This window comes from Tetrao urogallus (assembly GCF_951394365.1).
Source record: "Tetrao urogallus genome assembly, chromosome: 13".
NCBI lineage: Eukaryota > Metazoa > Chordata > Aves > Galliformes > Phasianidae > Tetrao > Tetrao urogallus.
In genome coordinates, this window is record NC_136826.1 from 5,355,498 (window position 1) to 5,383,366 (window position 27,869).

General features: G+C 38.7%; 1 protein-coding gene across 1 annotated transcript in view; it reads left to right on the forward strand.

Annotated features, from left to right (window-relative positions):
* The window catches only part of COL4A5 (collagen type IV alpha 5 chain), a gene marked incomplete at both ends in the record, with an annotated part of 77,212 nt that overhangs the window by 18,345 nt on the left and 30,998 nt on the right, over positions 1-27,869 (forward strand). The window contains 20 exons of the mRNA XM_079541962.1: positions 5,256-5,315; positions 12,521-12,610; positions 13,812-13,856; positions 14,539-14,583; positions 14,690-14,752; positions 15,476-15,529; positions 16,536-16,562; positions 17,866-17,946; positions 19,064-19,126; positions 19,572-19,607; positions 19,705-19,746; positions 19,853-19,945; positions 22,195-22,248; positions 22,355-22,411; positions 24,565-24,609; positions 24,699-24,752; positions 24,929-24,970; positions 25,455-25,587; positions 26,407-26,580; positions 27,641-27,724. Coding sequence (XP_079398088.1) covers positions 5,256-5,315; positions 12,521-12,610; positions 13,812-13,856; positions 14,539-14,583; positions 14,690-14,752; positions 15,476-15,529; positions 16,536-16,562; positions 17,866-17,946; positions 19,064-19,126; positions 19,572-19,607; positions 19,705-19,746; positions 19,853-19,945; positions 22,195-22,248; positions 22,355-22,411; positions 24,565-24,609; positions 24,699-24,752; positions 24,929-24,970; positions 25,455-25,587; positions 26,407-26,580; positions 27,641-27,724 — 1,342 coding nt within the window. The remainder of the gene's footprint in view (positions 1-5,255; positions 5,316-12,520; positions 12,611-13,811; positions 13,857-14,538; positions 14,584-14,689; positions 14,753-15,475; positions 15,530-16,535; positions 16,563-17,865; positions 17,947-19,063; positions 19,127-19,571; positions 19,608-19,704; positions 19,747-19,852; positions 19,946-22,194; positions 22,249-22,354; positions 22,412-24,564; positions 24,610-24,698; positions 24,753-24,928; positions 24,971-25,454; positions 25,588-26,406; positions 26,581-27,640; positions 27,725-27,869) is intronic.

Here is a 27,869-nt window from a genome sequence, read left to right on the forward strand (position 1 = left end):
TCACCTTGTGGGTTTTTAGATGTGCCCTACATCTGCTCTCCCCCTGCTGCTGAGTAACTTTCCTGCAGCTGGGTGTGTGTAATGGTAAATCACTTCAAAGCTCGACAATCCAAAGCTGGTCTTGTTTAACTGTGCTGTTACTCGGATTCTGATTGCTTATGAGCAGGTTAATTGATCTGAACATTTGACCAGTCCTCTATAACTTTTATTAACTTAGGAGAATCTTTTATTGACAACAGTTTTAGGAAGTCCCCAGTTGCTGTTCTTTCCAGGAATAACATTTACCTACCTTGTGTGTGTTGGCTTTTCTTTTTGTTCTCTGAAATGTTTTGGCCGATGTGGTTGTGAATGGGAGGTGGGAGGAGTGGGCTGTGCTGCGGTTGCCTTGTGACTAACATCTCTAGGCCTGGTGAGAAAAGAGGGCAGTGTACCTAATGCTTAAAGCAGGTTTTCAGCCAAAACAAATCTTGGGGATAACTTAGGCTTATTCATTTTGCTGAGCTGTCAGTTACAAACGTGGCCAAGAGTAAGAATTGACTGAGGCTTCAAATGTGTACTTTTTTTTTTTTTTTTTTTTAAGTTTGCATTTCAATTTAAAGAAAAATTTAAAACCTAAACGCCATTCTGTTGGTGGCATAAAGCAGTTTTCCTCAGTTCATGTAAGGCACAAAAGACCAAGCTTGTTCTGGAAGAATTATCCTTTGACCAGAAAACCAATACCATCCCTCCTTTTATACACTAATGAAAAGAACTTGCTCTCCTCACACTAGTTCAATGGGGTAGAAGCTGTCAGGAAAATCCAATGAAAGGATTAGCTAAACTTGGCTAGATTAATTAGAGCCCTTGATTGTCTTGCTACACGCTATTAACAGCAAAGGAAATGGAAATGATAGTGAGTCCATCCTTACAGGTATGTGGTGGTGAGGGAAGTGTTAAAGGGGAAAGCAGTTGGCAAGAAGCAAATCTCCACTGTTTCAGTCATTTCTTACAAGCTGCATCCGTTTCTTGTCCATCCTCCTGTAGCTGAAAACTAAAAGATTTTAATTGTTGTGAAGATCATGACCCACTCCTTATAATCTACACCCAGCTCACTATTCTAGCTCACGTTTTCCAAAATGTTATTACCTTTCCTGTCACCTGAAGTTACGTGCATCATATTGACCAGAGCTAGGACTCGAGCTGCTGCTGAAGGCTTCTGGCTGTCTGATCCAAGGCAGGCGGCCTTCTCACTTTCTCCAATGTGTAACAGATAAAACAAATGTAACTTTTGAGTTCCACTGAAGTGTGAGGCCTGGAAACGCAGCCGGTCACATCATTGCCTGGACTAGTGATGGTTAAGTTCTCACAGAGCAAACCGCTGACATTGGTAATCCAAATCTTGGTCTTAATGTAGGTTTTTCTAGGATTTCAATGCTGTAGTCATCCTATCTGCTCTTCTCAAACTTACTGCTTATATGAAGGAGAGATTCCAAGCACTGCTACTCATAGTAAGCAGCCTGGATTCAATTCTTTCTTTTTGCGTTCATGTGAAATACATAATTAAACCTGTGATATCAGAATCCTCTTTCTGCTGAGTTGCTTTCAAACTTGTACGGGCTTGTTATGCAGTACATGTTCTCCTGTAGCACAGTTCTTCAGCCTGCTTTCACAAGGAAAAAAAGGCCTTGAGACTATTGAAAAGTCTAAACAAGAAGCAAGCTCTCATTTAGAACAGATCGCTAAGCTCTCGAGTGTTTTGTTTTGCTTTACACTGCTGACACTTTTGACTTTAGTCTTTGTTATGTTGCTGTATGACCCAGAAGTGACATGAGTCAGTCTTGATAGAGGACAAATTCTCAGGGATTTTTCTCTTTCAACTGTTCAGTTCAAAAGCATTAACGTGGTGGAGGTAAAAATAATACAGATTAAAAAATACAATCTGCCAAACTGCTGCTTTTGTACAGGGAGATAAGCGACTCTGCAGAGGGAACGCTTCTTGATAAGCTTGTGAGTAAAGAGATCTTCCCAGGATTTAAGCCAAAAGCTGCTGCCATTTGATTACAGTGAGTGTTTGGTGAGAGCTTTCTGATTACTGACTTTGTTCAGCCTCCTGTTACTTCTGTCTGAGAAAGACTTTCCTGCAAGTAAAAGATCTGAGCTGGGTATGCGAAGCAATCTATCAGAAAGCGTTCAGTGAGTACACATCCATCTTTGAGATGGGATAATTGTCAAAGTTAAGAGGCTCCTCAAAGTATAAGGAATCTAGTCTGGATATATAAATGACTTTGGATGACAGTCACAGGTTTTGTGGTGTTGGTTGGTTGTTTTTTTTTTTGAGTTATGGTTTATAGTAGGAGCTATATTGATTAAATCACTTTGAAAATGGGGTTAAGGAGAGAAGCACTTAAAAATACTTCATACAGGATTATTTAGACCCCTCATAATAAAAAACAGTCTTTAATGCTGGGAAGGGTGCACTCTGTTTTGGCATCACATCCACAGATATTTATTGCCTGCATATGCAAGAAAGATACGTACTTCGTCAGCTCTGTAAAGACCAAAATCAGCACAAGTATTGCAACCGAGGAGCTGATTTAAAGCTCATTTTGCTTTGTTTCAGCATGCCCAGATTTGAGAGGCTGTTACCCATGACATAGGGGAAGATACTGGGAAAATCTTTTTTTTTTTTTTTTTTTTTTTCTTTTTTTTTCCCCCCTCAAAGGAAAAAGGCATCAGGAAAGAGAAGAATCTTGTGGTTGTCTTCCTGCTTCTTAGAGAAGAGTACAGTAAAGTCAGAGCCAAGCTCCTCTTACCCTGTGTAGACTGAGACTATGGCTACTCATCATAAAGAACTGGTGAGATTTGGGGATGCTCTTTGCCATGAAGGCAGCCAGCCCCTGGTCAGGGCCTGGAGAGGCTGCAGGTCTCCAGCACTGGAGCTACTCAAGGTACAGCTGGATGTGGTCCTGTGCAGCCTGCTGAAAGCAGCCCTGCTTTGGGTGATCCTTTCTGTACTTTATTTCATGATCTGGTTTCTTTATTGATGGTATCCGTCGCGTGCAGTTGTCATGTTGGCAGGATTAGTGTTGAAGATAAGTCAGCACTAATGATGCAGTTTTCTGCTTTTTTATAGAGAATCAGTGGCAAAGGACAGAGACTCTTTTGAGTTTGTGTCTAAAATCTTTTCAAAATTTTGTGAATATCTTGTTTTGTGAAGGACATATTCTCACACCTTCCCTCTCTAAATTCTTTCCCCATCCAGACCAATTATTTTATCTGAAGACTCAGGAAAATTTCTGTAGGAAACATTCTTCGAAATGTAAGAGGAAGACTGAATGAATCTCTCTGTTCCTTAACCTAAACAAATCTTTATTATGCTTTGTGCCATTGTGATGGTGCATTGTTTTAGACTGTGCTTTACCACTGTGTAGCTTTGTGTTTCTGATTACTGATGATTTATTTTTTGCCCCATCTCTTGGAGGCAGCAGAGACCTTCAAGTAGATCTGTGTGATCTCCTTGCAATAGGGCATTGACACTGCTGCCCAGTGAGATAAGTACCTGCTCTTTCTTTCTCTTGGTCTTGTATTGTGAAGTAAGGGAGTATTATGTGTAGCTAAGGTTGATCTCCTAAATAAAGCAAGATTAACCCTAAAACTAGTTTAAGCTGAACTTGCTTTTTAAAATACACTTCTGAAAGCGAGAAGGATCTGATGCTGAGTTCAGAAGGTCAGTTGGGCTGAAAGGTGACATCAGGAGGGCATTAGCCAAACACTCTGCTCCAAGTGGAGTCAGTGATGAGGTCAGCTGGGTTATTCAGGGTCCAGTCTGATCTCTAAAAACCTAATCTGGCTACTAAGATTCATCTTCACTTTAGGAAACGTCTGGATAATCTCCTGATTACTGAGAATTTTGAATTTCTGTGTACATCAAATCAAGGAACTGATTAGAAAAGCTGAAGATTTGGAGATATGCTTTAGCTTTGTTGTGTGGCACTACTGCGATGGCGCTGAAAGCTGTGTCTTGTGAAACAGGATACTTTATTTATCCTGGGTTTCTGTAGCTCCAGGTGAATTAAGCTGCTTTGGTGTCTTCACTCTGATGCTCGGTAGTGTGTTTAGGCTAAGAGCCAGGATGTTAGTAATGCCAGGTAGGTGATGGGTCATGTCTCTGTGATAATGAGGGCTAGAGTTGGTGTGTGGGTGTATTGAGTACTGACAAACTGGCTCGTCTCCTGCTCAGCTGAAACTTTCTCTGTACATACTGTTCTTTGCAGGTTATTTGAGGTTGAGTGGAGAAGCCCAAACCCTCAGCTTTTTCAGCTGTTAATTATGTGTTGTAATTTACTTATGATGCTACGTGTGTCCTCAGAGCAAATTAAATCCTCGAGTATTTGGGGGAGAGTTTCTTCTCATATTGGTCATGGTTTTTAAGTATTAAGAGCTGTGGGAATTGATTGCTGCCTTATGTACGCTGTGAAGTTTCTCTTCCTCCACAAATCTCCCTTTTTTTTTTTTTTTTTTTTTTTTTTTTAAGCACACCAGTCTGCTCACTTCTGAAATCAACACAGAACTGTAGTGAGTATCATGCTGGAGCTGGGGAGCATTCAGACTGAGCAGAGCAGATGTGATATCAAGAACTTGTCTGGCTTGGATCACCACTATGAATCAAATTCCTTAACTCCCTCCTCTGACCAATGCACCTCCCAGACCCTCTCGCCTCCCCCTTATGTGAGGGAGGGTTTTAGCTGGCTTGTCATGCTTGGTAGAGTGTGAATGCAACTAGATGACATCTGGGTGGTCTTTTGTTTGCTTTTTAAAACCTCTTCTGTGTAACTGTGCTGTGGAGGCATGAATTAATTAGGCACTAAAGATCTTTCCATAATACCATTCTTACCATAAATAAGGCTTGGTTAAACTCTTGTTCAAAACCTGACATCTACTGGTGAGAGCCATAAATGGATGCTGTCAGTGAGGTGGCAAGTGCCAAAGAACCTGTTCTATTAATGTTCTTTAGTCATAGGTTGCATTTTACTTTGTCCTAGGATAAATAGTTCTTGTGTAAAATAAACATAAAAATGCTAAGGAAACTAACATGTAAAAGCATAAGTCTCCTAATAAAGTTGATCAGGTTTCCAGTAGACTGTATATGCTTTGAACATGCGTATGAGGTCTGGGTGACCTACCTTGTAGGCCTGTGTTCTAGAATAACTTTAGTAGTATTGCATGATGCTACCTTACAGTGATTCAGAACGTAATCTTTTCTTATGTCTTTACAGGCTTGCCATGGGTGTACATCTCTAACCAAATGTGATTGCAGTGGAGTTAAAGGAGAAAAGGTAAGAATACCTTATGTGATTGACTAATGCACAGACCTTTGCTTCTGTACAGCTTTGACTTCCACTCCTGCTGTATTTTTATGCACGTTATGATTCTACCATTGGTACTACTTACAGTTTAACAAATTTATCCTTTGAGGCAATAGTGCGCACTCAATATTATTTTTTTTAGCGCTTCAATGCTCTAGATTAATTTCTGACACATTTTAAAGGTAATTTTGAAGTTGTATAAACAAGTATAACATCAAGAACAAATGTGATGCAAAATCTTAAGTTACTGCTTTGATTCAATATTATACTATTGCAGAATTTTACTATTGGCTGAGATTAAAGAGGGCAGATGTCAAAAACTCATAGTAATTTATGGTGCTGTACTTATCATCCAGATGGCTGTAGGCAAATGAGGTCATTCCTTGGCATTTATTTACTTTTAGTTCATCAGGTATATTTACACTATACATACCTAGTGAAAAATAACATAACATTGATGGCAAGTTTAGAGTTTGATTAGGTTCAATCAAACTTCAACTTCAGTGGTGCATTTCCTTCAAATAAAGCTGGCTAAACCAGATGTATCATAACACTAGTAACAGGGCTACTTTGGGTTTAGTTTGAGGGCATTCCAGCAGTAGGCTTTACATTCCTAATACAACCATAGCAGGTGCAACTTTGGAGAATCCATCTGTGGTGTACGGTTAGCTGTTTTCTGAATTAGTCACAGATATTTTTTGAATTCAGTAAACAAAATTATCTGGCAAGTTAGGTACAAAAACTTTGGAGTACGTTTTCTGGCCTTCTAAATAAAATAATAGTGGGAACACAGTGTTTTTGGCACCCACTGCTTAAAGTGGTAGGCACATAATGCAGATTTCCACTCTTAGAACAGAAGATTTACTGTGAGATCTGATAAATTTGGATTCCTTCTTCACCAAAGTCAAGTTAAACAGTGTAAAAGTCTGTCAGGTCTCAGCATTTTTGTTAAACAGCCTTTCAGAAGCTTGCAGGCCATCATGACAGAAAATTAACAATGAAAAGCAAAGCCTGCACTCTTAGATGTGATAGGTTGCCTATGCAACTGGTTTGATCATACACATGCCATTACGTTAGTTTCCCTATAATTATGAAGGCACCAGTATACAAGACATACAAGAGCCTCACTGATGTCCATAATGCTTTCTGTTAACTTTCTTTTCCACAACCATAACTTTTTCTAAAATCTCGCACAGTTGCAAGATATCTAGAGCTGTCCTCAGATGATGAGGCTGATCCATCACAGCATATCAGTTACTTAAACATTTGATGCGGGTTTTCAAGTCTGATACCTCTTCGACCGAACTTTCTTGCAAATTATCTTTGTACCAGTTGAGTCACACACTTGTCACGACAAGCTTCAGGCTTCTGCTTTGTATTTGATGCTTGGCATTTGGTGTTTGTGCTTCCTTCTGTAGTGACCTCTGAACCAGAAGTCAGACTCCATAGATCCTTGTCTAATTGGCATATAAACAGCGTTGGGCAAGGAACTGTTTAAATAATCATCCCTCTTTGATTCTCCATTGGAAATGTGACAGTGTACTTGTAGGACTACTGGAAGTCAGGTGTATGGAGTCTGATGATGTACTGGGAGGACAAGAAAAGCCTTGTCAAATGCACTCAGCTGAGCCCTGAACTTCTGTTTCCTTGTGGACCTGCAACTAGCTTCTGCATCCAAGTTTCTGTCCACTTGCATTAAGTCAACTAAGAAGTGCGGCTTTGTCCAGCTCTGCAGAGCCTACTGTGTCTCTTTGCAGACTCAGAAGTAACCTTCTTTCTAAGTACCCTAGAGTTCCCTCCAGGATATCCAATTTCTAACAAAATAATACAAATTGAACTGCAAATAGGAAAACTATTTTCATATTTTTCCTTGGGCAACTGCAGCTCTTGGTTAATTGCTTCATGCCATCAATGATTCTGCCTTGAGCCTTTGTAGTTGTAGTAGTACATTTTCTGTTGCACCAAAGCCCTGTAAGTTTTGTTGTCTTTTTTTTTTTCTTTTGGGGGGGGGGGGAGGGGGAGAAGGGAAATTGTGTAGTATAGGGGAAAACATGTATAATATGTTATCACGAATAAACAAATAATTTACTAGAAAAGTTAGAGAAAACTGGTAACAGCTTTCTCCATTCTGTCCTGTGCTTGCAATAAGCTGCTGCTCAATGAACTGGATCTGGTAAGAACCTATTGAAACCAAAGGAAACAATTGAGCTGCAATATACAAGAAATTAAAGCAAATGATTAAGCTGGTATATATGGATAATTATAAGAATTACTTGTGTTGGTCTACTACATGTGAATAATTGATTCTTCCTTAAGGAAATGAATGATGATTGGGTTTGAAGTAAGTGCTTCCTGGCACTTATGAGATGAATCTGCTCCAGTGCTGCTCCAGCCGATGAAGACTGAATGGCAAGGGCTACAGCCTCTTGGTCACCAAGAGGGCATGCTCTCCAAGATTACTGTGGTTTTGCTTTAAAGTAGTGCTGTTAAAATGTTTTCCTACCTCTCCCTAGTAAAGTCTTCCCATTCCTTCTCTGAGACTTGGGTTTAGAGCTGTCAATGTGTCATCTTGCTGAAAACCAAGTCTCTAGCTGTGATAGAAACATGTGGTTCAAGTTGGGAGGTGTTACAGGGCTTTTTTTTGTTTTTACAACATCTAAGGTGCAGTTCCAGCTCTAAATAACTAGGAGTATGTTATGCTATTCTAGATGATCATACTTATTTAGTGCTACCCATTCTAATTAAGCTAAACAAACCAGTCAAGAAGCTACCCTTTATTATGTATGATTAGTTTATGGCCTTTTAAAAAAGGACTTCAGAAGATGCCAAGATAACTGGGTTTATTGATCACAATATAAGAGGTGCTGAAGAATCCTGTGGCAAGTTCCTAATGTATCTAGGTAAGAGTTTAGTTCACAGGATTCTGGCAAGAAAAACTTGTAATACTGAGTTACAAGGACAGTTTGGATGCAAGGAGTCTGTAGCCTCTTACAGAAGCAAATAAAAAGAATCTTATTCTTGGAATCTTCTGATATATGTATTTGGAGCTCTGAGTTTCAGGAGGCAATTCAGTAAAATCATCAAGCAAGGTTCCAATTTTCTTCTGCGTTTATCACAATAAAATATAGTGCAGGTGTGACAAACTCCGCTGTTTTCATTGCTGGATACAAATAGCTAAGAAAAAATTGAAACTTCTCAAACTTCAGTCACTATCATGAATAATTACATGCTTCATAAATGATGTCTCAAACTGCAATAACATTGTCCTGTATTCTGAGATGTTTACAGACCCCTGTGACGACTTTTGGGAGATAAAGCAGGTCTGCTGAAGAAATCCTGTGTTGAAGAATACAGATTATGCTAGAGTGAATTTTTTTTCATTGTACTCTACCACAGCATTAAACTGTCTTCAACACTGCTTGTGTTTGTGGCTGGCTAATGTGTGTGGTTTTTGAGTAAGGCCTTGATTATATACTTCTATTTGTTAATGCTTTTAATAGGAACTGTCACTTAAAGCATAAGCTTAGGGTATTTTGTAAATGTTTGTAATTCTCATCTCTGAAGTAACATTTGTGTTCAAGATTGTAAGTTGACAGTTTTGCCACATCTGTGTAATTGGGTGAGGGCAATTGCATTGGAACTACTTTGAATTTATCACTGAGATCAGGATCCGACTCCTTGCCCATTCCCAAAGGTAATGATGGCTTATAGCTGATGAATCTTTATTCTGCTACAGAATCCTGTACCTGTAGGACTGGAACATGAGGTCTGGGCTGACCTAAACCTTTGCTATTTTGTTTATTTTAATAGCATCAAGTCTGAAGCAAAAAATATTCAGACTTACTTATTTTTATTTTTACTTCTTGTGATTTTATTTTTTTCTTTGCTTTAGGAAGAACAGGCTGGCAAGACTGACAGTTTTTGCATCTGTAAGAAAATATAGTGCATGTTACCTAGAGACTTCAACCTCACTCCAAACAACATAGTGTCCTTTTACTAGCTTTGACACCAGGGGAAATTTGTTAAATATGTCTTTTCTGTTTCAATACGTGCTTCCAAGGAAACACAGGCACTTTTCCCTAACAAATTCAGCATTACAGCATCTGAATCTTGCTGCATACAGTACCCTATATGCAAGATGTACAGTAGGAAAGTCTGGAGTAAGAACAAGCTGTATCTGAAAACTCTTGTCACTTAAGGGATCTTTCTGTGCAACACTAGAAAAGAAAACAATTGTATCTCCCAACATCTGTATTCCAGAGAGCTGGATCAGCTTGGCTTCTCCCCCAGCACTCATTTCTCTAACCAATTTTTTTTTTTTTAATCCAAAGTAGTGATTATAGCCCTACTCTTCCCTCTGTATCTGGTTTGGTACAGCTCCCTCAGAAAGCATTTGGTACAACTCCTTAGCAGTTTCCAAATCTAGTCCTTCAAATTGTCTTGTTCTTGAGTGTCATTTGCTGGCAGACTCCCCTGGCATTGCTCTGACAATGCTTTCCTCATGTAACGCTCACATTGTAGCTGTTCACTTTCAAAGCTGAGAAGAAGAAATTAGGCTTAGAAAATCCTGTTTTCACAGTTGCCTCCTGTATTTCTTTCAACTGTTTGACTTAGTTTCCTCTTTCACTTTGAAAGGCTGTGGCTTGCCAGTTATGTGGCTGTTCAGAGTGGACACCTCAGAGCAGTTGCCCTTTAGAGAACCATCTGTCAGCAGCAGATGCCATAGAAGACCAACTTTCTGCTAGAAGTTTTTTCTAGCATCCATTTGCAGATGTCACTTTCTCTAACGAAAACATGAAACGTGATCAATGTAAGATTAATAGGCATTGTGTAGCCTAGCTTGTACCTGATGCATCTGGCATGCCTCTTGTATGTATTTCCATAGTGCAAACACTGTTCTTGCCAGAGCTTGCTCCCGAGTCTGGCTCTGCCTTATGTTTTCCTTATTGGGCACTCCCAAATTCCTCCTCCTCTCTCCTTCAAGGGCACACTAACCCTTTCATATCTGGGCCTGAGCTTATAACATTTCTCCTATCTTGCATTTCAAGTGAAGCAGCATCAGCTGTATAGCTCCATGTGAAAGAAGAGCCTGGAGTTCCGCATGCAAAAAGGCACTGCTGAATTCAAGCTAACCTGAATTTGTATAGTAATCAGCATTTCCATGGGGGGAAAAAGATACCTGTCCTGTGTTTCAAAAAAAAAAAAAAAAAAAAAAAAAAAAAAGCAATACATGATCTACAAGAAAAACAGTAATAGTTTTGCATTTTAATAGAGGAACCAGGGTTAGCTGACCAGATAATAATCCTTATCCTAGAAGTTTATCTGAATCTCATTGTGTATGGAACTAAAGTTACAACTCATGTTTGGCACACAACATACAAGCCCTAATCTAAAGGACTTCTTGTTTTCCAAGCAAGCAGTATTGCAGGCAGCAGAGCAGAGGTTGTGAAGAGAATCCCTGTTACTCTTACTATTTTTTAGGTTGTTTCTGTTTTGGTTTTTTTATGTTGATCAACACATTCTGTAAGTGCTTTGAATATAACTGCTAGTTTCTTGTCCTCTGCAGTGGAATGCAGAGCACCTGCTGAGGTAGTGCAGTGAGAAAATCAGAATTTAAGAGTAATTCTTAACCCTGCTATCCTACTGAGTACCTAAAATCAGCATAGAGATGCTGTGGAAAGTAGAAGGGAGGTCAGCAAAGCCATAATGTTACCTTTCACATATTGTGTTCGAGGCTGCAAGTAGATGCTTCTGTTGTCTTGAAGTCTCCAATTTTCAGTTCTTTGCTAACATTGTCTTCTTGAAGATATGGAATTCCTGGTTCAATTCCTTCCCCTGGCTGAGGAGATCTAGGCGGGGCCTCCCAGTTCCTTAGGGAACACCATAGCTGACACATTAAGAGGCAGTAGGTACAGGAGCTGCTATTTGAATTTTTGCTGAAGTGGTACAAGAAAATGAAACTTCAAGATGAATTAAAGAATGCACAGAGGACTGCACAGCTCAAACCTGGAGCTTATAAGGTGCTTGTTAGGATGCAACAATGAGCTCAGGCCTCTCTTTTGTTGGCAGTTCCTGGAGCTGTGAAAAAATAATTTGGGTATATCTATGTAAGTTGCCTTGCAGGTATCTATAAAGCAATAGGAATAATGCTGAGTGATTGCTTCTTAGTACTGTGTATTTGCTGGTTGGTAGAGCTGTAGGAAATAAAAATTGATGTAATGGAAGAGTATACAACAACCTGTATGCAGAAAAAGGCACACCAATTCTGGTGTTTCCTAACTTCCTTATAGTGATTGTAACTGTAATATTTATTGATTTGTTGTTGTTGTTGTTGTTGTTTTTAATGAATCTATTGCGTAGAAGAAATAAGAGTAAGTATTTCTTGAATTTGCAGCTGTGAACAGCCTGAAACTGCAGGAAAGCAGCATGTTATAACAAACAATTTACAGAGGGGCATACCATGGAGTATGGTAGAGGTGTATCTGTTACACTGAGCTGTCATGGCTAATCATTGCATAAATACTCACTGAAATGTGGTTGCTGCTTGGGAGGTTAGAATTTTAGCATGAGGTGTGAGGTAAAAGGGATGAAAAATGTTATTTTGGTGTTGTCTTATCTCTGTTTCTCTTGATTTACATTGTAAGCACTTAGGACTGGAACCGTCATTATATTCTGTCTTGAGAGAGTGCTTTACCTGCAGCGCATGGCCACAATCTCAGTTACTTGTATATAACAAAGAACAATCTTGTATCTGTGAAATGATGATAGATAGCACCGTATAGCAGCAGTCCATAACCATCTGAGCATTCCTGTAGGTATTGCAGTGGAAGCTGAGTTTTCAGGAGAGACTTGATGACTAACAAAGCTATGCTTTTAAGGAAGATGGGAGAGTTCTGTGCAAATTATCAGCCCAGAAGAGTTGCTATTGAAATGTACTGTCAGTAGGTGGTTTAAGTAGTGGATAAACATCTATGAAACCTGTTTAAGGGGTGTAGGTAAAAGCAGTGCCTGTGTACAGGAATTTCTGTAGCTAAGCTGGTAGGATACATAATTGCATTGTTAGAGTTTCTATGATAACTTCCTACTGAAATGCAGAAAAATAGTTTATTTTATGAACTTCTTTAAAGTATCCTTTGCTTTTGTCATATTACTATCTGCACATATCCTTTCTATAGGGTGAAAGGGGATTCCCAGGCTTGGAAGGACAGCCAGGTCTGCCTGGGTTCCCAGGCCCAGAAGGGCCTCCTGGTCCCAGAGGTGCAAAGGTAAGTCCCAATTCACTTGGACAGGATGGAAATGCTAGGTAGCATTAGCTTGCTTGTAATGCTGTTCCCAAATCATTCCAGAATTCTTGATTATCATCAGCTTAATAGTAAAAATCTTCAATAGGTCGTATACCAGGTTAGGGTATGTTAGATTGTTTGAAACAGTCAACCATAAGAATGTTGCTTTATGTTTCCCATTGTTCACCTACATGTGCCTGCAAACACTGTACCTGCACTTGTATCCTTTCCTTAGGACTGTTGCTAAGGTCAGAGAACAGGTTTGGCAAGGCTCCGTGATGTTGCTATATTGCTGCTTGCAGTAACGCATTACTTGATTTACTGATAAGAGTGGTGTTCAGCTCCTGGAGGGGCCCCACCATTTTGGGCAGTACTGCAAACTAGGATTTGCATCTGGTGGCATTCCTGGGCTGGGTTTGGATGGGGTGATGCAAATGAAGACCTCACTGAACTCTGCAGAGACAGCTGAGGAATGTTCCTTGTGTTCCCTGCAGTTTCAGTTTATTTTTGTTTGCTACTGAATTACATTACCTTGCTCAGATGGTATACTATAGTATTTAAATGTTGAAATGCCTTTCTCTGAATGCATTTATATTTAATATATATGTAAGCTTATCCAGGATCTGCAAGTACCTGCAATTTAAACTAACAGAAGCATAGCAAACATGTGAAAAAGAGATAGTAGGTAAGTGATAAGAATAATCAAAAGGCTATGCTGAGAGAGAGAAAACTAACAGTATAACAACAGTGAAACAAGAAAAGGGTCTTCTATTAGAAGCCATGATTGTGTTTTTATTCTAATAATGCCCTTTCTTGGCGTTTTACTATGAAGTTTGATCTTTTCTATCTTGTGTTGCCCACAAGAGGTCACTGCAGTATATTTGATGGAAGAAAGCAGAAAGTGCTTCTGTGCAAGTTGAAGTAACGTTGAGAAATAACCATTTCCTCTGTTGCGGCTTATCAGATGCAACAGATGCTTTTCAATGCGAGATCCAGTGCCAAAAATGAAATTATTTTGAACCTTTTTACTCAGAAAGTGATAACTTATGTAACTGTTAGCCATCTTGTTATAAAAATTAAGAGTAACTTTTATCACACGGTTTACTTTGATAGAACAAAATGACTGCAAACTTGAATGTTGTTTTGTTGGTGTGGTTTTGGTTTTTGTTGTGGTTTTTCTTAGGGTGATGATGGACTTCCAGGACCTATTGGCCCCAAGGGAATCAGAGTAAGTATTGGTACCTTTTCCTAGTGATATGCTGGTATTATGGATCAAGCCATGTATGAGACAGGATCCTTACAGAAGTGATTTTGGGGGGAAAGAGTAATAAAGGAGAGTAATGTATCTATCAAGTAGAAAAGATTGTATTACTTTATATAAATAATCTAAGTGTAATACAATTAATTACTGCAACAATTTATTATGGTACACAATCTTATGTGTTATTTATATTATTTTTCATAAAGCCATAAAGGAGAGTAATCCCAATACTGTGTATATGTTATATTAGTATGTCAAATCAGTATGGGAGGGATTAATTTGTCTGGAAACCATTTACTTTTTGTGAATTTGCTTCTTTTTGTCAGACTCCTCAGCTGGCAACAATTGATGCATCACTGTCTTCAGTGGTACATGGTCTTCTTTTGTACCATGAGTTGTTGCTATTTTCCCTTTGTGCATCTGCATACTATTATCTTAGCTGTTCTGCATAGTCTTCTCTGTGTTTTTATGTTATTCCCCTGAAAGAAATGTAAGAACCTTGATGGCTGCCCGGTATGACATTCTTATTTTACTGATGATTCTGATGTTTCTTTTTTTGTTATAGGTTTCCTTTAGTATTTTTGTAATTCCTCTTATACATCCAGTGGCACCATACTGTTTAAAACATTCATGGTTAATTTCCTTTTAGGGTCCGCCAGGGCTTCCAGGATTTCCAGGAACACCAGGACTTCCTGTGAGTAGGAATGGGCTATATAGATATGAAACTGATCCATTTTGTCTTTCTGGCCCAGTAGGCCATCCTGTGAGCTAACTGTTCTATCCTGTTTTCATCTTCAAAGGGTTTACCAGGACAAGATGGGCCACCAGGACCTCAGGGTATCCCAGGCTGCAATGGAACGAAGGTGGAATTCCTTTAAAATTCTAAACGTTACAACAATAATGTGGTAAAGAGCTCCTGCTTTTCTGATCATGGCCAATGAGTTTAATTTATTGTGATACTTAAAGTTACTGAGCTGTGCGTGTAATTCTGGAGTGATTCACATGCACCTGAGACTAGAGGTCATGACCTGATATCTAAAGCAGCAACTGTTGATCACAACATTAGTACTCTGCAGCCATCATTGTTAACTTCTTTGGTACTTCTTCCAATACTGAATTTTTTGATTGACAACAGAGGAATGTGTCATAATTAGAATAATATGCTATAATCTTTGTAGTAGACTCTTGCTACCACAGAAAACTTACCACAAAACAGTGGGACATTTTAATTATTACTTTTTAATAATAATACCTTGAAATACTGACTCAGTGTCCTTGTTGGAAGGGGTTGATTTTATTCAAACGTGTTGCTTAGCTTCAATTTATGATCTTTCTTCTTGAGAAGCTGATCTTTAGTGCTGTACTTTTTCCCTCTCTGCATTATAGTAGCTTGCCTGGAGGTTTGAAATATCTGAATTTGGAAAGCTCTGTTTCAGTCACTTGTGTGATTTTTGCAAATCATTTAACACACAGATTATTGCAATTGCTAGCTAACAATGAAACTGGGCTTTTCAGTAACCATTTGCTTATCTGTTTTTTTTATGTTTCATTTTGCTTTTTGGCTAATTGTCATCTTCAACCCTAAGGGAGAACGTGGATTCCCAGGCAGTCCAGGTTTTCCAGGTTTACAAGGGCCTCCTGTAAGTACAAGTTTTCCAGATCAGCTGCCTGTAATCCACTGAAAAAATCCTACCTAAATCTGTGAAAGCTCAGTTAACAGGTTATGATTAATCAGAATATTTTAGATGTCCAGCAAAAGAGTGAGCTCTTCTGATGGATGCTGTGGCAAAGCAAATAAAAAGCCTTTTGAATTCCCCCATGCTGAGATAATTTACTACCTGCAGAAAGATACGAATGCATGCCTATGTGTCAGAGAGGGAAGGTCTTGTTACTGTCCTCTGATATGTGTGTGTTTGTGTATGGTGTTAGTGATGATCAATGAGACAGAAGAGATAGAATGGTTTGGATTGAAAGGATGATCTAGTTCTACCCACTGGCCAAGGACAGTGATGCTTTCCTCTAGACCAGGATGCCCGAGTCCCCATCCCACCTGACTTAGGACACCCCCAGGGATGGGATGTTTTCAGCTTCTTTAGGCAGCACTGTCGGTGCCTCACCACCCTCATTGTGTGGAACATCTTAATATCTAATCTAAATCTCCCCTCTTTTAGTTTAAAACTATTCCCCTGTCCTGTCACTATCCTCACTGATAGAATCCTTCCCCAGCTTTGCTTTAGGCCCCCTTTAAGTAACTGGAAGGCCGTTAATAAGGTCTCTCCAGAACCTTTTCTTCTTCAGTCTGAACCCCGACTGTCTCAGCCTGTCTTCATAAGGAGAGGTACTCCAGCCCTCTGGTCATCCTAGTGGCCTCCTCTGGACCCACTCCAACAGATCAATGTCCTTATGCTGGGAGCCCCAGAGCTGAACAGAGCACTGAACAGACAGAATAATAGGAGGCAATAAAAAAGCAAATTGCTAGTAAATGGAAATATAATGCTGAATATTTACTGTCAAAGTACTTCTTTTTTTTCCTTTTCTCTTTAATGCTTGTCTCATGCAGTAGATCTGATCAGTGGTTTGCAAATAACATACCAAGAACTTACTTCTGTTGATCTTTCTTTCATTTTTTGTTTCTTTTTAAAAAAGGGACCCCCTGGTCTGCCAGGTATGAAGGTAAGTGTTCTTTACTCTTACATCTAAGTACTAACCAGGCATGAGTGTGCAGTGTGATCTGGCAAAAGTAAGCTGCTTGCTTTCATTACAAGACCATATACATCCATTGGAATCTGGAGTGAAATTCTGCAAAAAAATTTATTGCTTCTAAGTCATTCCAGTGCAACTAACTAGAAACTGCATTAGCTTGACTTCAAACTGTTTTCCAAAACTCATTCCCTTGGGAATGTGAAGGACAGCACCTGTTTTGAGAGGCACCAAGTTAACAGAAGGTCTACAAACATCTAAATGCTCCAGTAGTCTGTGTGTGCACTCAGAAACGCAAGTAGAGGTTAAGCAATAGTGACTCAGGTATCCAGTAAAGGGAATAGTGCAACATCTTACATTTCTTTTGGAAATGTCCTTCCCTACTGTTTAGATTACTTACGTAAATGACTTTTTTTCCCCCTAGTGTAAATAGTCTCATGATCTGATTTGGAACCTTTGAGGATTCCTTGTCAGTTTGGAGGGGGGGTTGTGTTGTTGTTGTTTGCTTGGGGTTTTTTGTTACTGTATTCATGGCCTATTTGAGCATGAGTCAAAACATTAGTTTTGATTCACATCTATTTAAAAGGAAGCCTGACCCCACACACACGGAGTTATTCCATTAAACCCCTGACAGGACAGCGTAACGCATTGGTACTGGGAAATGATGACTATTAAACTAAACTGCCTTTCTCAGCCCCTTTCATCCCAGTCATTGTGCAGGTATTACAATGCTAGCTGGTCATAACATTTACACAGAAAACAAAGATGTGAGTTGAAATCAGTAATAAATACTTTACTTTAGGTCATGAAGTGTGACTGTTATAGTAGCATACACAATATTAGTATCATGAAGTTGGACACTGGAAAAAGCTGAAAGCCTTCTTTCCGTCACGTCATTGAAGTTTTCTGTATGTGGATCTTGAATGTCTCTTTTGTGAAGCATTTATATTTCAATCCCCTATGGTCGTTTGGAATTTAGATCAATGCTAATATATTTGTACACACACAAAAAGAGAAGCCTTAGCAGATGGTAGTTTAGCCATTTAAAGAATTCTCTAAATATGCAATGATGAATCTAATCAAAAGAGGTATTTCTTGGAGAATCTAGTGCTTAAATTTTAAGCTGGAGCGTACATACGTGGCTCTACATAACTCTAATAACTCTAATTCTCTCATAGTTTTAAGAGTTGTTTTTTTTTTCATCCTTTGGAGTCAGAATGGTGATAAAAATTTGTTGAATATGCTAATAATTAAAAGCCAGCTGGTTTTCTTCTAGGGCGAGCCAGGTGAAATAATTACATCCTTGCTGCCAGGACATAAGGGTGACCAAGGATTTCCAGGTCTTCCAGGGATACCTGTAAGTTGAATAAAGTTCTGTTAGACTTGTTTTACCAAAGATGTAAAAGGAAGAGTACTTCAATTACAGCGCAGTTGGAACATTTGATGCTAGGGAACCCTATGTGTACGTGAAAGGGCAAGGCTCACATTTACTGTACCTCTAGTTTATGCTGTGAGGAAGGCTTCAGAAGTGCTTCGTGTTGCTCTTATTAGGGTGGCCCACAGAGGACAGAGAAGTCCCCTACTCAGGAAAGCAGTGTCCAGCAGACAGCAGTATGCCAAGTTATTGACTTGCTTCACTATTTCCCCTTCCTGTCGCCACTTCCCAGATATTCTCTGTATTAATTCTGGAGCTCCCTTTCCTTCCTTACTCTGAGGTGAAGTGAGTAATAATCTGCACTTCTGGGCTGTAGCCACTATTTTCACTGGGGGGAAGAGAGGGTAATGTCTCAGTTGTTCTCCTCATGTTGCATCTCCTGAGCAGTGTTTCTGTTCCCCCAGCAGTCTTCTGTGAAAACATGCAGTGACTTCAGCCTTGTGCTTCCCCTCTGAACCATTCATTACTTTAGCGGGAAGGACAAGGGAAGCAGAAATGAGTCAATCGGTCTGTGCTGGACAGAAGCCAGAGATTCCCATTTCGTGCTACAGAAAGGCAAACCTCAGACTGTTCTGACCAGATTGAGCCTGTTAGCATTTCTGTTTCTCTGATCTGTTCTTTCCTATTGTCTGCTTTTGGATGGAATCAAATACAAAGTGTTTTGTTGTTCTCTCTCAGTGCATTCAAGAGAAAGAAACAACAAAAGTAGTTCAAAACAAACAAAAAAGCTTTGCTTTATCCAAGCCAAAGAGATGTATTGATGTAGAGAGCAGAACAGTTTTCACACAGCTTACACTTCTTTAGGCTTTTCATCTAGAGCAAATTGGTAAGTTAGAGGTCAGCTCCTTTGATTTGACATCTGTAGGATGCCAGCTGTGCGTTTGGTGTTTAATTTTGGTTTGTTGCTTTTTGTTGTTGGTTTTTTTTTTTGTTTGTTTGTTTTGTTGTTTTGTTTCTACCTTGGAGGTCTCACACTTGTCCCCTTGTGGTCTTTTTCCATAAACACTGCCTCTGATAGCTTCCTTCATTTTTTCAACAGGGTCCACCTGGTCCCATGGGAATACCAGGTCCAGTTGGTCCTCCAGGGCCCCCAGGTTTGACAGTAAGTTTCTTAGCCTGTTAACCACAAAATGGTAAAGAAGGCAGTTGCTTCTTTATTTCCATGTCCTCAGAAGCAATGGGCAAAATGCAGAGATTACTTTAGTCATAACTTGATATGAAGACAGTAGCAACCATGCACTCAGTTGACCCTGGAGCTGCTATTGTGCACATCTCAATGCGATGCCTTTGAAACATTCAGCCTGTTCACAGAGCTCTTTTTACTTTAAATTAGCCTGAATCTTTCTGCAGACCGTATTGGCGTTAAACCTGAGAGTTAAGATTTAGCTTATTTAGACTGAGTTTTTAATCTTTTAATGAACATCTCGCTTAAAGGAAGAGCTCATTTCTCATGTATCTATGCAGTTTAGTTCTAAACAATTCATTTTTTCACAAGAGGACATGCAAAGTGCTTGGAAGAGTAACTTTTGTTTTCATTTTTTTATTAGGGACCTCCTGGTCCACCAGGGCTACCAGGACCTAAGGTATTTTCCGTCTTTTGCTGATGGTGATTGGAGTTGTTTTGTTTTTCTTTCTGTTCATTTGTGAATTCTGAGGGCTGACAAGATTTACTTTTTGCAGGGTAATATGGGCTTGAATTTCCAAGGACCTAAAGGTGAAAAAGTGAGTAGGTGATGATAATGATGTTTGCTTTTCACTTTCAAAATACCTATCCTCGCCATTTTGGGATTTACTACCTGTATCAAACTGCCATCTTCTTACACGTTAGGGTGAACAAGGTCTCCAAGGACCTCCAGGGCCACCAGGACAAATTGGAGAACAGAAGAGACCAAATGACATTGAGTTTCAGAAAGGAGATCAGGTAAATGGGAAGCTATATCCATCTATAATCAAGATGTGATTACTGAAGTCTGCATTGGTTTGGCTCATATACGCATACGTTCTACTGACTGTATAGAGCTTCTGTTATTTTTCTTAAAGCACAGAATGTTTTGGGCCGAAGTAGTTTTCCTTCAATAGAAAGCATGCTAGTCACATTAGCTCAGTTACTTCTCTTAATAAAGTAACTATCCTATGGAAGAAGCTGTCTCAAAGGAGACTTATAGTAATGGTAAAAGCAGTTGAAGTCTTCCCTTGAAACACCCAGGCTGAGATTGTCAAAATTGTAGGGATTATGATTCCCATTAATTAACCAGCTTAGTCATCCATTGTGAAGAAGTCTTAAAAGTTTTAGCTTAAATTACTTTTCTCTCTTTTTTTTCTTTTTTTTCTTTTTTTTTTTGATTCCCTTAGTCATGCCACAAGATCTTTCTTACTTGTGGTACGAATAAGTGCTTTTCCTGTTTCTGGACTCTCAAAAGTAACATCAATCCATACTGTGGCAGTAAGCTCGAACTCTTGGTTTGATTTATATGGGTTCTTTCCCACTGCAAATGCCAGAAAGTCATTGTGAGAGTTGTCATTTTTGAGGTTATGTTTTTTCCTTTCTACTTCACTGGGGATCATTTCTTAGTGCCGTCTGTTTGATTCTGGGTTCGAGTTACAGACAAGCTGAGCACCACCAGTGTCATTATAGGTGCCTGGATTTTATTTTTTCTTTGAAATTTCTGTGGTGTGCTCAAAAACCACCCCGAATAGTACAAGCAGTAGAAGGTTGAAGGCAGATACTTTGACGCAAGAGTGGTGAATGGTTGTTTCTATGCTATGATTGTTTTGAAAATATCACTGTGGTGATAGAGCTACTATGTAATTTTGAACTGTTAGTTTCTTCTATCTGTGTTTGGGTCAATTTCTTACTTTTCACCTTTTCCTCTTGAGGAATGCATCAGAAGAAAGCTTTAGTAGGCAGCAGTATTTTATGTTGTCAGTGCAGAACAGTTCTACTGCCCTATATCTTGATTACAATCTTTTGTTACTCTTCATTTCTGAAGAACATTGAGCACCACCAAGGTATCCACTGAGGCACATTTTCAGTGTGCAGTCATCCTAAAAAGGTTTCAGTCTGGTTTTAGCTCTTTTTTAATATTTTTTAATTTTTACTTTTATTTTTACTGCACTGTAGTTGAAGTAAATATTCAGCTGATTTTTATTACGGTCCTGAGCCATTTGTCTCTGTCATCAGGGGTATCTGAAGGACTAATTCTGCTGAAGTACAGGTATATGAATGTACAAAATCAAAGCATTCTAGCTACTTGCCTTATAAAGCATTTATCTTTGACCAACACTCACGATGATTTTGAAGTTTAAAGATTTGTTTATGTTTTAATACAGGTTATACTTGATAGAACAAAATCAGTAAAAAAAATTCTACATTACATGTATTTTTTTGTAAAGTATACACAAGGTTCTGGTGTGAATCCCCTGTGATCTCTGGTGAGGATCAACTGTAAAGATGGGCTTTTAAAAAGTCTGGGAGTCCACCAGGAAGGGGAGAACAACAACAACATAAAAATGCACAGAAAGCTTTTGTGGATTGAATTGCCTGTAGTGTTTTGTCTAGATTATTGTTACAAGGGTGTAACAAAACAAAATAGAAACCCTTAATTTTTCATGTAGAGATCCTGTGACAATTTTCTGTATTGATCCTAGTGGCCTCACATTTTCAGTAGTTACAAGCAACAACAACTGTTCTTCCTGTAATTTCAGCAGGATTTTGCATTTGTTCCCCTCTTTTCTTTCTTTCTGTCTTCCATCCTTTATCTTATGTCCTTCTTTCATCCTTCCTTCCATCCTTACCTTATTATATAGCATCTGTAGACCACCAGAACAACAGCTGCAGTACCCACAGGAGTCAGCTGTGTCCTAGTGGAGCGGATCATCTAAATGATCAGGATGAACATTTAATAAAAATTAAAGTTTCACTTGAAGATCTGCACAAGTGAAGGATTGATGTGGCTCCTTGAAATTCTAATGATAGCAAGAATATGTGCATATATATATATATATATATATGTATGTATGTATGTATAAATGTGTGTATATATATACATTATATATACAATATATATTTTTTTATATTATATTTATATATATATTTAATATATAAAAAATGGAGACACTATGGAATAATGGAGGCTTTAATCATCTTTTTCTTTTGCCCGTGTTTGACAGGGTATTCCAGGTGATCCAGGGCCACCAGGACTTCCAGGGCCACAAGGCCCTCCTGTGAGTAGACCTATTCTAGTTCTTTTTCATTGCATCTCTTCAAAAACTGTAAATTAATTCAGCTCAGGTTTATGGGCTCAATTTAAGATTATGTTTGTATGTTCAGGGTCTTCCCGGTGGCATAAAGGGTGAAAAAGGTGAGCAAGGAGAGCCAGGCAAAAGAGTAAGTAGTCTATTTAACCAAACATTTATTTTTCCAATCAATGTAATCTTTGAGAATAAAGCAAATGTTGAAATCAGGTGAGGCCTTCAGCCTCTGGGTAATAAACTTTTTTTTTTTCCTGTAACCTAGTAAACAAGTTTGTGATGCATCTGGTTCACAGCAGTGCTTCTAGATGTGGATCTCTCAGGACTTTCTTATAGAATTATCTACATGTACATCTTTGTTTTAGGAACAAGAAAACCTGATTTTAATGATGTTATCTGGTTACACAAGGAAGACTTCTTCAAAGTTCCTGGACTAGTTGGCTGAAGCAGTGGTTTCCTATTTCCTTTTAGAGAAGGCTTCATTCAGTTAGTCATTTGCTGAGTTGCCCAAGCAGTGTGAGGTCTTTTTAGGATGGTCTGTGTAAGCTCATTCTCAGTGTATTTATCTGTAAGATAAGCCACTAAAAGAAGTCTCTGAACACTGGATAAATGGACCAAAAGTCCATTTATCACACCTCAAGCAACCACTTCTGTTTACGTACTAACTGGAGACGGGCCAAGTCAGGCTAGCTGCATCTGGGGACAGTATTAATCACTTTGTTCCTCTGTGTACACTCTGTCCATCCTGAAGTTGAAATTTATTTTAACATCACAGCTCAGAAAATCTGAGGACGATCAGAGGTGTTAAGAAGTAGGATGAAAATAACATGAATTGGACTGGCAAAGAAATATAAGCAGCGACCAGCTCAAAGCAATCTGTATTTTCACTTTCATAGCTTCTGAACTTATAGTTACATCAACATAATGGGCCCCTTTGAAAACTAAGACACAGATCTCGCACGGGTTAATCAGACAATATTATGAACACTGCTTAGAAACAAGCTGGTGATAGATTTTTTTTTTTTTTTTTTTCAGTGTCCATAGGGATTAAAGATTGTGGAAGATAAATCTTTGGCATTCTAGATAAAATTCTTCTTAGTTGCTGAGATTTATAGGCGAGGTTTGGTTTGTCTTCTCATATACACATGAGAAATTAGGCAGATTTACAAAGCCGAGGCTCTTGTTGTATTTTGAATAGTATTTTCCAAGTTGCTTTTCTCTGCAAAAGTAATTGGGAACCACAGAGACCTAAAAGGATAGAAATCCTGAAGGGATATAAAAGATGCCTTCTGCTAAAAGTTTACCAACGTATTTGTTCTTATTATCTGAATGTTGCGTATCCAACATGCAATTTTGCTGTTAAGTGACTTTAAAATTGTATTTTAGCATTCCATGTTACTCTGTATGACTAAAACCCATTTCAATTTAATTCATTTTTGAGAATCAGAATCACTAATGTTCAAGACTGCACAGATCAGAGCATACTCTGGTGCATGTATCTGTCTGTTCTTATTATCAGTTTCTTACTGATTAAGAGTTGATCATGGCACTATAGTGAAGCTTCATCAGTAGTGTAGTCAAGCTCCATCGGTTGTCTCTCATTCTGTAATGTTAACAGCAGACTTATGTTTGACTCTTCCAATGGATGGGTTGGAGTAAAATGGATCTTGCACTACTTTCACTGTAGCAATGGTGTATCTGTTTAGCAAAAATGTATGTTTTTTGGAAGTCACTTCTCTAAGCAGAATTCAGCTTCTTATTTTGGTAGTGTTCTTCGGAAAATTGCATTTAGCTTAAGGGAGAGTTAAAATTTAAACACACAAATGTTTGGGTTTAGTTTGAATGGTCACAGTACACTAATCTCCTAATTAAATGTAGCGTCTAGGAAGTTAGGATCTGTATTCCAAGCAAAGAGTTTCTCTGATGTTAAAGGGGGTTTATTAAATGCAAAGAATCAGTGATAGTTAATTGAATACTGTTTTATGCTGTATTTGGTCACCTTTTTTTTTTTTTTTTTTAAATTTTTTTTTTAGACTTGTGTTTTTGTGCTCTCATTTTCAAGAAGAAAACCTCCTTTAAGATAACTTAGTTGGTTATAGTTGTTTAGTATCATTGAGCTATAGATAATAAGAACTGCATTCTGGAGAGTTTGGTTTTGGTTTGGTTGTTTTTGTGTTTTTGGCTGTTTTTGTTTTGTTTTGTTTTGAAAAATGGGTAGTCAGTAAATTGTTTCCACAAGATTTCTTCACCACTGAAGCATTTTATTTCCACGCATGTTTGTTTTTGAAGGGAAAGCCGGGCAAAGATGGAGAACCTGGTCAGCCTGGTAGAGATGTGAGTACCTCATACATTTTCAATCTCACCAGATCTTTAAGTTTTTCTTCTGATATGGAGAAGGTCTGAGCATAATTATTTTCTTGAAGGGTTTGCCTGGTGGACCTGGAGTAAATGGTGTTCCAGGAAGAGATGGTGAAAAGGTATGCCAAGTTATTTCTCATCATTACTATAGTAGCTTGAAAACCTCTCATCACTGAGTTTGGTTCTGACTGAGCAGTAGCTGCATTGCCTGTGCTGTTAAAATGTTGAGGAATATCTGCAATTATTATCTTGCATAATAATATACAGTAAAAAATGCTTTTGATTTCATTGGTAGGGTGAAAAAGGTGACATTGGTCCTCCTGGTCCTCCTGGAAGTGTAAGTTGGTGATCTTTTCTTTCTGCGTTTAGTTGACTGCGTTAGTTCATCATAGTTCTGGGGTGACAGTGAGCTTGCATGTCCAGGTATAAACAAAAACTGGCAGAACCAGCAAAGATTTCATATGCTCACTGATATTATATCCCTCAATCAATTATATCCCTCTTTCTTAATAGATCCTGTGCTCTGAGATTTACTAGCTTACAAAAACAATGCTAGACTATAACCTCAAAACAGCAGAAATTGAGAAAGTTTCACTGAAGTTTATTCAATGTTCTCCTGACAGAAAGATGCTTTCTGTGGGGGGAGAACTTCTTACTGAAATTTTACTATGTTAATTCATTGAAGTGGGAAGAATACCCTGTCATTGGAATTAAGTTCAAAGGACATTGATCTTTTCTTCCCTTACATCTCTTTATGTTTCCAACTCTTTTCTTGCCTTGTAATTGAAGCCTTTTTTCACATAAATGTGAAACAATTACAGGTCATTACAAGACCAGGCATTGATGCAACAGTGGGACCAAAAGGTAGCAAAGGATTGCCAGGACTCCCAGGAGCCAAAGGGGAGCGTGGATTCTCTGGTAGGCCAGGCCCACCTGGCTTGCCAGGTTCTCCAGGTAGGACAACAAGCATAAAAACAATTTGTATATTCAAATGTATGAATGGATGTTTAATTTTGTGGTCTTTTTGCTCTCCTTTTGGCAGATAGACTAATCAAAAAGTGAAAGCAAAACTACTTAGAGCTACCTTTAAATGTTCTTAGATTGTGGAATAAGTACGAGGAAATCTGAACATTCATTACCTGCTGTGGGGAACAAAAAACGCTAATCATCAAGGCTGTCAAACAGATACTAGCTTTATGGCCTTGGGCTTAATTTATGTCTTATCTCTTACCTATAATGTACATTATCCATTGCATTATTCAGAGAAACTGTTGTGTACTGGAATCTGGTACCTGGCCATCAAATCTAGTCTTTGGTATAGATTGACCAGTCCTAAACAAAGAGGTGATCTCAGCCTACTACAGTGGGAATGCATAGTGATACTTGTGTTTATGTTATATATGTACAGAAAATGGCTGTAGTGCTGCAGCATATAATTTTATTTTTTTTTTTCATCAGCCCCACTTCCACATGTCCTGGTTTTGTTTTTTCTTTGTCAAAGTTTGCATAGTTAATGAATCTTGGGTCAATTTTTCAAATAAGATGTCTGAAAAATGCAAAATATGTGTGTGTCAAACAGTGCACATCAACATGCAGATTTTCTTTCCATAAAAAAATATTACAGCATTACTTGTACTTGCATGGAAAGATATAGATTTACCTGTAGCATGTTATTCATCTCATGTCAATGTCATCTTTATAAAAAGGGTAGTTTAAACATTTTAATAGCTTAAACCTTTGAGCTCTAAGGAAATTGAGTTCTTCCCATCTTAGGGATCACTACTGTTGGACCTCCTGGCCCACCCGGCTTACCTGGTGAGAGAGGGCAGAAGGGAGATCCAGGTTTACCTGGTGTTTCCATTCCTGGACAACCAGGACTTGATGGACCACGGGGACCTCCAGGGCCTCCAGGTCCTCCAGGACCACCTGCACCATCTGTTCCTCCTGGTAAGTGATTACCCTATAGACAACAAAGAGACTGAACAGTTTTTTGACATTCATTTATTGTTGTTTATTTTTTTGTTAACTTTTCCTCCAAATATATGATTTATCAGCAGCTGAAGCCCATGAGATTCCAAGCTATTTGTATGCAGCCTCCCAAATCACTCACATCTCAAATCAGGACATTTGTAGGAGAGTTCTAACTGATGTACTCTAGATGATTACAGAATTTGGGAATTTAGTGTGGGTTGAACTCTGGTTTTATTATGTCTCTTTCTACCTCAAGTGAGCCCCTGCCTTGACTGATCTGTGACATTCAGCTAGATTGGAGGAAGAGAAATCTTATCAGATTGAAGGACCTTTGTGCAAACTTACATAGTGATGATAGTCCTCTAGGGCCAGACTGGTTCCAGCCCAGCTGTATAAAATCAAATATTTTTTCCCAATTGATGTTAAATCCTTTTTAATCCAACTAATGAAAATCACACTAAAATTTCCACATAGAGCAGGAGGTAACCACTTTAATGCTTTCTTGAGTAAACTTAATTTTCATGATATCATCTAATAAATGCTTGGAGGGGTTATGACACTAGGAGAGTCAGAATTCCAGTGTAATTTGATAAATATTCTAGCGGACGTTTAGGATGAAAGCTCCTGTCTCTTTTTGGGAAAAGAAAGCTAGGGAATGGGAGATGGACTTGAGAAATTGAACTGATGGAGAGGGGTTAACATGGTTCAAAGAGGAATCCAGTGTCTAAATGGCATTGGCATTTTGAGTCTCCTCAAACTGATTACATTTCATACACATGCTTCTATGGTCTGAAGCTAAATGTAGTGTAGAGGTGGACGTGTACAGCCTGTGGGAAAGAGGTTTTGCAGGAAACCTGATGGCGGTTGTGTAGTATCAACAGATAGTTTTCTTTTGAGTTTAGATTACATTCATGAGCTGTGGCAGTCCTGTATATGTATATACAAGGTACTTTTTTTTTTTTTTTTTTTTTTTTTTTAGCAGAACACATGTATTCTAACACAGTTTGATCATGAAATCCTTCCTGCTTCTTCTTAGGTGAAGGGTTATGTGAGCAGGGTCCACCAGGTCCTCCAGGAATTCCAGGGCAACAAGGCTTTGCTGGAGAGAGAGGCCAAAAAGGTGCAGTGTCATGGCTATATTTTGGGGTTTTTTTTCCTCTCTTTTTGTTAAAGCTTGTTAAACAGTATAAAGGTTGCATTAAATAAGGGTAAACAGTGCCTCTTCCTGGTAGGGTTGACTGTAGATGTTTTGTGTTTATGAGTAA